Below are 10209 nucleotides of genomic sequence, written 5' to 3'. Positions count from 1 at the left end.
TTTTTTTTTTTTTTTTTTTTTTTTAAAGTCCCCAGTGCTTAACTCATCTTGTTTCCACAAGTGTGGTCTTCTGACTTAAAAACACTGCATACGGAGCTTGCGTTGTTAACATTACTTCCTCACCATATTCTACACGGTCTCCTGAAATGTTCAACACATACAAGACCACATTTCTGCATGTGACTAAATTGGATCCACGAATTAAATATAAGTAACTCAACTACTACTCCACTCTCAAACGGGAAGTCCCACCACTGTAGATGTAGAAACACTCCAACACACTGGCTTATGGTTTTTCATCTGCAACTCCAGTGTCCACATCTCTGTGCTTTCTAGCTTTGTCTTCTCTATCAGGGCTCTTGCATTAATATTTCAATTAAACACCTGGAAACTCCTAATAAACTAATTGGTTGGTACGCAGGAACAAACCATGCATCCATGAATTATTACGCGGTTCTGGTGCTGGATAAACTCACATTGCCAGGAGCATTTTGGGCTGGCAGACAAGCAGAGAAGTGTATAAACTACAGCGTCCACGTGGACTACCAGGTGATAAAGTGTAAATTATGAAAACTTTGGCATGGAATCACATAACAACTTATATGATTGGTTAGGGGCGAATATATGGATTTTCTTGTGGTCTTAAGTTGGAAATGTAAAAAAAATTAGAGAGCGATCACTTATTAATCAAATCCTGGCCATTTGGGGCCGACAGTTACAGAAGTCATTGTTCAGCTTCCTAGACTGTCACTAGAGCTAGTATTCTGGCTTAAGGCCAAGTGTGACTTGGAGAGGACCGGTTTCCTAGGTTGTTTACGGCAGACACGGGGCAGGTGGCTGCAAGTTCGGGTCAAAGTTCTATTTTTACGTACAGTCTGCCACTCGTCCATTTGCATATCCAGTCTTCCATGGCACAAGGCTGGAGATCGAGTGAGTGACAAGCCCTCTCCACTCGTCCTACACAACACAACTGCAAACAGAAATCAAGGTCTCCCTCCACTCGCAGCTGCCCGGGAGCCCTCTGCGCAGCACAGGCAGCAATGCCCAGAACATCGTCCACTCACCTGCGCAGGGTCCATCCACACCGCCGCCATCATGGGACCCCGGGGACAGAGCGGGGCCCGGAGAGGCGCCGACAGAGGCGGGTCCCGCAGGCTTGGCCGACCGCCACCCCTTCCCTGTCCTGGGAGGGGTGACCTCGGCTGACTTTCGCACTCCCGGGTCACCGCGAGGCTCACGGCTCGTTCAAATGCGCGGAGGCGAGTCGCAACGCGCTTTCTCCTCTTTTTGGAAGAGCTGCACTGGAAGCGGCCGCAGCACAGCGACCCCTCCCCACAGCTGGCGTGGACGGAATCGTCGCACACAAATGACGTTGCTTCCAGGAGGCCTGAAGTCCCGCCCCCATGTCAGCGGGCCGCAGGAAATTCTTCTTTCCCGTCACTCATTGGCCCCGTTACTGCCGCGGACGTCCGGTGCACAGCCTTCTGGGTAATGTAGTTTTTGCTCTAAAACGGAGCCCCAGAAGAACGCGTTGCGGTAAACGTGTTTACCTCGTGGTCAGGCCCAGATTCCCCGTCAGGCCTGCTTCTTCACCGTGAACACAACCCAGGTTGACTGAGGCGAAAAGGCGACGCCGTCCATCCCATGCGCCGGGAAGTCGAGGCTCCGGAGGCGGGGACGTCCGCCCGTTCCGGGGGTCGGAACACGTGCTACGCCGGGAAACCAGGCCTTCGGCTGGGCTCGCGACTTCCCCGTGCGCCTCACCTCTTCGAAATCCTCCTGGAGTGGAGTCCGGCACAAGAACGGTAGGAGGAGCGAGCGCCAGGACGCGGACGCCGTAAGTTCCCCCCATGACATTGCGCATGCGCACCTCTGGCCCCTACCGGGGTCTGGTGCAGCTCCACCTACACGTGCTTTGGGGCCTTGACGCCTGCTGATGGGCAAGGCTGGGGGACGTCGGGACTCCGGGGTCGGGTGAAGCTCTGGCATTTCGATCTGTGTCTGATCACCGGCCCAGGGGTCCTACGTGGATACGGAAATTCGGGAGTTGTTAGCAAACAGAGTAATCTCCAGGTTCAAGAAAAGCCTGAGAATAGATGGAAATGAAAGGGGTGGGGCGAACGCTGTACAACCTGGCGTTAATTAGGTGCAGACAAGGAACCAACAGTCGTGTTAAGAATCCTAACAATGTTTTTGGAATTCTATTATGTAAAGTCTCGCAAGTCACCATCAGTGACTTCTTTTGTTTTCTTCTCATGACTGTGAATGTGGGAGAATAAAATTTCGTTTCTAATGAGTTCAAACTACATATGGTTATGCAAATAAGAGTGTAGTGTGCAGAAAATGCCCTCAAAAGATTTAGTTTTATGGATAGTTTTATGGAATATTAGCCAGAAAAAAGAATAAAATCTTGCCATCTGCAACAATTCGATGGACGTAGAGAGTATTATCCTAAGCAAAATAAGTCAGAGAAAGACAAATACTATGATTTAACTCATATGTGGAATTTAAGAAACAAAACAAATTATTATGGAGGCGGGTAAAGAAGAAAACCAAGAAACAGACTCTTAACTTTGAAGAACAAACTTATGGTTACCAGAGGAAAAGTGGGTGAGTTAAATATGAGATTATTTTTGATGAGCACCAAATGTTGTATGAAGTGTTGAATCACTGTATTGTACACCCAAAACTAATATTTCACTGTATGTTAACTAACTGGATTTTAAATAAAAACTAAAAAGAAAAAAGAAATTTAATTTTAAAAGTGGAGAAAAGCATAGTGACAGGATGTTAACAGAGTCAAGGATTAAGGTGAAGTTAATTTCCTAGAAGATTTTTTAAAAATAAAAGGCTGTGGAAGGGTATCTGCGTGGCTCAGCTGGTTGAGCATTGACTCTTGATTTTGGCTCAGATCGTGGATCCCAGTGTCCTGGGATTGAGCCCCACATCATGCTCCATGCTGAGTGGGGATACTGCTTAGGATCCCTCTGCCTCTCTCCCCTACCCTCTCTAAAATAAAATAAATAAAAATTCATATTTAAAAAAAAAGGATGGGGGCACCTGAGTGGTTCAGTTGGTTGAGTGTCCAACTTCAGCTCAGGTCACGATCCTGTGGTTCGTGAGTTGGAACCCCACATTTGGCTTGCTGCTGTCAGCCTGTCAGCGCAGAGCCTGTTTCAGATCTTCTGTCCCCTTCTGATGCCCGTACCCCCCATGCTCTCCCATAAATAGGTAAAAATTGACAAACTTTAAAAAAAGGAGATTGTGGAGAAATATGGCTTAATTGGAAAAGACTATTTCTTTTCACATGTATTTGATATTTACAGTTAAATTAAGTGGTTTGAGGCTAGAATTTAAGTCAGATATTAAAGTTAAGATTTTTATATTCTTTTTGTCATAGGAGGCAGAATGTCTGGAATCAGTGGTGAGGAAAGCTATATACCTACTGGAGAATCTTTGAAATCCCTACTGTAAAGCATGTCAGAGAGTTTACATAATTTAGACACATATCACCTGGTAGTCAGAGTGGAAGCCCTACTTGACTTTTCTATGCTTATCTACTTCCCCAAAAATCCACCCGGTGATGTGACTTTATCCAGCACCAGAGCCGAGTAATATTGCAGGATTCCCATATACAAACTAGTTTATTAGGAATTTCCAGGTGTTTAATTGAAATATTTCAAGGGCACTGATGGACAATGCTAGAAAGCACACAGAAGTGGGCATTAGAGATGCAGATGAAAAACCATGAACCAATGTCTTGGGGCGCTTAAATTATAGATGTACAGTGTGGGGCTGTCCATCTGAGTCGAGTAGCTGAGTTACTTATGTTGTGGTGTTGTGCCCGAATTGCGAGTCCCAGAGACCTCCAAGGAGCCAGCACCGATGCAAATAAAAAAGGGTCTTTATTATAAGCTTTGTTACAAGCAGGGGCTCACCCACCTACCGGTGTCGTGGCAGCAAGGTGAAGCGAAGAATAGCGAACAGGGTTTTTAAGGAGTAAGGGATGGGGGTGTTACAGTACGTATAGCATCATCACATAAGCACCAGTTACAATTGTACAGCACCCATGGTAACAGCTTTGACCATTCAGTATCTGTGAGGTGTTCGTTACTTTTGGTGGGACCCAATCATGACTTTTAAGAATACTTTGAAAATAACCAATTATGAGGTGAGTTCCAAGGGCTCATGTGGGGTTCAGGCAAGCGGTGAGAAATTGGCTACTTTGCATAAAATAACCGCAGTTCCCAGCCTTGACTCAGACCGTAGGAATGTTTTTTTGATTAGCCGATCTGAGGGCGGTCTGAGGATGGCTTTAGCCTTGAACAACCTGAGGCTTTTCCTGGAACTGGGACTGGGGCTACGTGCAGCCCGAGGTTGCTCAAATGGAGGCCTTAATTTCAGGCTCTTCAGTGGGTCTGCTCACACACAGAGATGTGGTCCTGCATGTGTAGGAAACTTCACACGAGGAGACTGTGTAGAATACGGCTAAGGGAGTAATATGAACAAAGCAAACTCCATACATAATATTTTTTATGTCAGGTGACACAGTGAGAAAAGCAATGCCTGCAAAAACGAGCAGAAAATATGTCTGAGCTCCCAACTGTGTCTAGATGTTTATTCTGGTGCAGTCAGCTTATCGAATGGAGGGAGTGGGCGACACCTGAAAGCAGGACAGAAGGATCCGGGGAAGGTTGAAGAGCGCTCTCTAAACTGCTGCCTGTGGAGGATGTGATTCCAGAAGTGATCTTACATTATTAGGGTGATCTATCTGATGCAGTCAGAACATGACACAACACAGAGGTGCTGGTGATTCATCTGCGGATTCATCTGCAGTTGACGCGCAGTGAGACGTGTTATCTCAGAGATGGTAACATGCTGGATGGCAGTATAAAGACGGCGGTTATCTGAACGAAAACAGTAACTAGGTCTGACGGTGAGAGGTTGAGTCACCACCATCCCTGAGGACCAGGAGGGACGTCATCTTGGGATGCTCTCATGGGAAAGTTTCTACAAGAAATAAAGATTCTACCCGGTCACACACCAACTCACGTAACTATCAAGACCTAGTACAAAATGACTCAGCTTTTATTCATTAGCATATTTCATCTTAGAAGAAACAAAAGACAGACAAGATAGTAGAGCCAGGAGAGTTCCCTGGACAAACACAATGAAACAGGTGCGGATAGGGCTCAAGAAGAATCCATCTGAACAGATGGAGGCAGCACCCTCCGAGAATGGGCCCGGACCCAGGGGTGCTCTGGGATCTGCGCCAAAGGCAGCCGCTCCGAAGGCTCATATCTGAGAAGCTTGGAGATCAAGTCTTGGGCTCCCAAAGGTATGGACGGAGGAAACCTCACATCCACCTGATGAGGCCGGACAAGAAAAAAAGAGAAGGATGGTTAATTTCTGTACTCCATGTTTTCTGTTCCTTGAGTCCCTTCAAGGCACTCTTCTGGACCTTAGTCAACAAGCTTTATGGGCAGCCCAAGCTCTGTGGCCTCTCCCTCCCCACAAATTCCCAGAATGTGACCATCCTACCTTAAGGATGCGTCTGTAGGTCTCACTATAGGAAGGGCTCTCAAAGGGCGGACTTCCCACCAGCAGCTCATAGCAGAGCACTCCAATGCACCACAGATCAACCTTCTCATTGTATGTTTTCCTTTCTATCATTTCTGGGGGCAAGTAGTCCAGAGTCCCGCACGTGGTCTTTCTCCTAGAGGACAGCAGAGAAGGGAGCCCTGTGCAGAGGCCCAGTACAGGGTAACCCCCCTTTTCTAGATTCCAGCGAGATGGGAGATGCTAGGAAGGCCTGAGAAGTCCACTCCCAAGCCTGGAAGTTTGGAAAAAGCAAGTTTCAATAAGGATCAAGGTTTAGGGAAGGTGAGTCCTGGGACCCACCAATTCCATACTTTGGAATCATTCATACATTTAGCTCATAATCCAGGATGTTTTCATAATATTCTGGGCATCAAAAGAGATTACAAACTGAAGATGCATCAAGAGAGACCAAGTAAAATTTCTGGAATTATGGAGCAATGATTCTTATTTACATGGAAACTTACTAGAGAAAGTTATATGTTAACAGAGATCAAAAGATAAAAGATGTGGTTCAACCAAATTCTTTCAATCTACAAATAAACATTAAATACAGGCATCCAAAAAAAGAAGTGCTCAAATACAAATGCAGGGTTTTATCTCGGTCTTACACATGGAATGGATTCAACTGGATCATTCCTTACTGGCACCCAGGCCCAGTGACTGACCTACCTCAGAGATGGGGTGTGCACAGACCAGCCGAAGTCTGCAATCTTCACCTCACCCCTGAGCCCCAGCAGCAGATTCTCTGGCTTGATATCCCTGTGAATCACCTTCTTCTCGTGGCAGTAAGTCAGAGCATCCGCGAGCTCCTCCATTATCTGAGAGAGCAAAGAAAAAGCGTCTGGAAATGAAGCCAGCTACGGTTTCCACGTGAGACAAAATACTCATGCATTTTATAATTGTAGTGGAATCTTTTGTTTTTAATTTGAGAGAAAGCGAACACGCAAGGAGGGGAGGGGCAGGGAGAGAGGACAGAGAGAGAATCTCAAGCAGGCTCCGCAGAGCCTGACGTGAGGCTCGAACTCACAAACCGAGATATCATGACCTGAGCAGAAACCAAGAGCCAGAGGCTTAACTGACTGAGCCACCCAGGCGCCCCTGTCGTGGACTCTTTTATGTCCTAGTTATCAACCCCATTACTTCCTTAAGAGAACCACAATTATTGATCGGGGACATGGGTAGACCCATTTTATGTGGTCTCAAAGGATGGATGCTAAAGTGGACGGAACCTCCCTTTTGCCCTAGCACAGCAAGGAGCCGGACCAGGGCGCATGCGGAGCCAGAGGACCGCCCACAGGACTGGAGTCCTGAAGAAATGATACAAAAACAGGAGGGAAACTGAAAGATAACTCATTCTGACAGCAAGCTGACCCAGCGCTGCCTGCTGGGATGACCGAAGCTCTGGGTCCCCATCTGGATCTCTGTAGAAATCTGTTGCCTCCTATTTCGAAGCCAGTTCTACTCATTTATTCAGTGAAGTCTCTCATAGGCTTTCAACATGCTTCTTCACATAACACAGTAGAGATTCTGTTGCTTACAACCAAAGAATCCAAATTCATACGCACTAATTATTAATATTCTGGGGTAATTAGGGCATTAAAATGTGAAGTTACAGGATGTCTGTGTCATCATATAAAAGTTAATAGAATTCAAAATAAAGGGAAAAAAGAAGCTGGGAATGAATCAAGCCACAAGCAGCGATCCCCACCTGCCCACAGTAAACCCACAGGCCCCAGAGCCGCCAGCCCTCCCACCTCACCGTGGCTGTGTGCTGCTCATCCAAAGTGCTGCTCTTTTGCAGCTCCTTGTAGAGCTCACCCCTTGGAGCATATTCCAGAATCAGGTACACCCGGGAAGCATCATGGAAGTAGTTGTATAGACGCAAGATATTGGGGTGCCTGGAGAAAAGACAGGAAGGGTCAGACTCATGAGCCCCAACTCCTGACGCTATTAAAAGTGATTGGTCGTGGGGCGCCTGGGTGGCTTAGTCGGTTAAGCGTCCGACTTTCGCTTAGGTCATGATCTCACGGTTCGTGGATTCGAGCCCCGCGTCGGGCTCTGTGCTGACTGCCAGCTCAGAGCCTGGAGCCTGTTTCAGTCTGTGACTCCCTCTCTCTCTGACCCTCCCCTGCTCACGCTGTCTCTCTCTGTCTCCTAGAAATAAATAAACATTTAAAAAAAAAAAGTGATTGGTCGGACAAAGGGCCAATTGTGCTGGGATCAGAATAATAGCCTGATACTGGAGTGTGTGAGGGGAGGGCAGGGGGAAGGCATCAGGATTTGGGGGGTCTGAAACCGGGAGGAGGCTTTATATGGTGTAAGTGGAGTGAACTGCAGAAAAAATCTTCCAGGCGGACTCAAGGCGGCCTGTTTGAGGGTAATTCGGGGGGAGTGCTGGGTTCAGGTGTCAGAGGGGGAAGAAAAAACAAGAGGAAGAGGAAGAAGCCAGCGCTGGATTCTCCTGCAACGTGTCCTTACTGTAGATGCGCCTGGATCTCAATTTCCCTGCGCAGCTGGTGCTCCAGCCCTTCCTTTTCTATCTGCGACTTGAAGATGACTTTCAGGGCCACAAGGAAATGGCTTTCCTTGAGTCGAGCCAGGTACACGTTCCCAAATTTTCCCTTGCCCAGAGGACGCCCGATTTCAAAGTCCTCAATTGTGAAGCGCCGCCTGAGAGGAAAGGAAGAAGAGAGCCTCAGTTTGGGCAACAAGTCAGAGGGCAGTCACGGACTCGAACGTCCACCTTCCTCCTTCACTTCACCCCTCCCGCCCCCGCACCCCGTCCCCTGGTCTGGGGTGCAGCCCGGCTGTTTGGTCAACAGCTCGCCGCCCACGAGCCAACACTTCCCACGTGCAGCTGGTCTTCGTTTCTGGTCCCGCTGCTTCCTTCCAGAGACACTCACACCGGGGAGACGCCGAGCTCCTTNCACCCCCACCCCCACCAACTGACCCCAGTCCTTCTCCACCTGTTCTCTGGTCTCGGGTCTGCTCCTCTTCATCTGCGGGCTGCACGCTGCCCGACTTCATCGCAGCGTTTGGGTGGCTCCCCAGGAGAAGAGATGGCGGCGACAGGACGCCTTCCTGAGTCCTTTGGAATTGTCCTCAAAAGGGGTGAAGATAGGCAGCACCCAGGCTGAGGCGCTTCGGGAGCCGACCTTCCCCCACGGAGCCTCCAGGCAGCGTCTGGACACCTCCGGAGACCAAGGAAATCCGGGGGGCGGGCGCTAGGGCCCTTATAGCGGCGCCCCCTCGTTGGCTGAGCCAGCAGTTCCTGACCGGCTCCCATTGGTTAGATCTTCTGAGCGCGCAGGCAGCGTGTCCAATAGGAAAGGCAGAAATGGGAGCTTCCGCCCACGCTTAGCCAATGAGATGGCAGGGCGCGGGGACCCGGCGCTGGAGCCGCTCCGAGTCGGTGGGGCACCTGTAGCCGGGGCCATGGAGCAGAGGGAATCTGAGGAGGGGGGCGTGGAGCAGAGGGTCTCGTGAACTAATTCCAGCATGAATCCATGAGCGTGTGAATGCATTAGTGAACTGACACAGGGTGCGTGTGAATGATTAGACACCAACCACAGGAAGCTGCCAGGGGGAGGGGTGGCCGTGAAGTCCACAAGCATCCAAACCACGTGCGAACCGCCTGGCCCGGGCTGAGACGTCGTGTCCCATTCAGGCCACTCCCCAGCGATGTCCTCCGTCTTGCTCCCCGAAGTTCCTGCCTCGTCCTGGGATGCCCTGCAGCTCCTGCTGTCCCCCCTCCATCGCACAGCCCTTGGAGCCTCCCCAGCCTGCGACAGCAGGCCCATTGGCACAGTGGCACAGTCGGCTCACCCTTTGCCACCATGGGCTGTGTATTTGCTAGACTCTTAACCTTGAAAATACAATTCAGTTATTTTTCACCAGGGGGAAAGAATGTTTGCGAGCAGAGAATTACAATATAGGAACAAGGAAGCTACAGTAAAAACCATAGGGTAGCCCTCAAATGTAGGAGAGAAACGCTATTTTAAGGAGAGGGAAGTTTGGGAGGGCTTGTTTTGAAAGAAAGTCCATTAGAGAAAAGCAACAGTTTAGTAAAAGACAGTTTCTCATTGGTTGAGTTGCAGGGGTGGTCAATTTCTTGTATGCGATGTTTATCTTCTCTCCTTGGGGCCTATAATTGATGATTCTTTCTTGTTGAGGATTCTTCTGTTGAGGGTCTATGATTGACATCCCTAGTCAGGATGTCAGAGCTCCCGTGTGGCCTCCTGACTCCATTTTATTGAAATTTCCTTTTATTAATTTTCAGAGACCCTCTAAGCAGTTTGCCTCTGGGGTCTGAAATAGTAAAATTGGCCCACATGTCTATTTCTATGGCATATACAGACATTACCAAAAACTTAAATTGTATTCTTTTAGACGGGTAATGTAGCAGGAGAGTCATGACACTGAGGCTTTTCTTTCCAGGAAGCAATTTTATTCATGCTGGCACGGCTCAGTTGGGTTTCTACCCAAAGAACCGAACCCCAAACGCCATGTGGTGTAGTTTTTGTTTTTGTTTTTTTTTTAATACGTTTCTATGGGGCACCTGGGTGGCTTAGTCGGTTGAGCGTCCGACTTTCGCTTAGGTCATGATCT

General features: G+C 48.5%; 2 protein-coding genes across 3 annotated transcripts in view; both read right to left on the bottom strand.

Annotated features, from left to right (window-relative positions):
• LOC144225745 (uncharacterized) overlaps positions 1–10209 on the bottom strand; it is a 51572-nt gene that overhangs the window by 15940 nt on the left and 25423 nt on the right. The window contains exon 1 of one of the 2 annotated variants that reach the window (XM_077756991.1): positions 1065–1326. The exons of the other annotated variant lie outside the window; for it this stretch is intronic. Within the exon in view, the coding sequence (XP_077613117.1) occupies positions 1065–1097 (33 nt within the window). The 5' untranslated portion in view covers positions 1098–1326. Of the gene's footprint in view, positions 1–1064; positions 1327–10209 lie in introns of those variants that run through there. 2 annotated transcript variants of the gene reach the window in all.
• AURKC (aurora kinase C) lies at positions 5071–8843 on the bottom strand. The gene is made up of 6 exons (XM_077757082.1): positions 8552–8843; positions 8080–8295; positions 7361–7499; positions 6271–6419; positions 5542–5716; positions 5071–5366 (listed from the first exon to the last, which is right to left on the bottom strand). Exons 1-6 carry the CDS (start codon positions 8626–8628, stop codon positions 5193–5195), a joined length of 930 nt encoding a protein of 309 aa, XP_077613208.1. The 5' UTR covers positions 8629–8843; the 3' UTR covers positions 5071–5192.

This window comes from Crocuta crocuta, unplaced genomic scaffold (assembly GCF_008692635.1).
Source record: "Crocuta crocuta isolate KB4526 unplaced genomic scaffold, BGI_CrCroc_1.0 scaffold142, whole genome shotgun sequence".
Taxonomy (NCBI): domain Eukaryota; kingdom Metazoa; phylum Chordata; class Mammalia; order Carnivora; family Hyaenidae; genus Crocuta; species Crocuta crocuta.
This window is presented reverse-complemented; position numbering and strand designations above follow the sequence as displayed.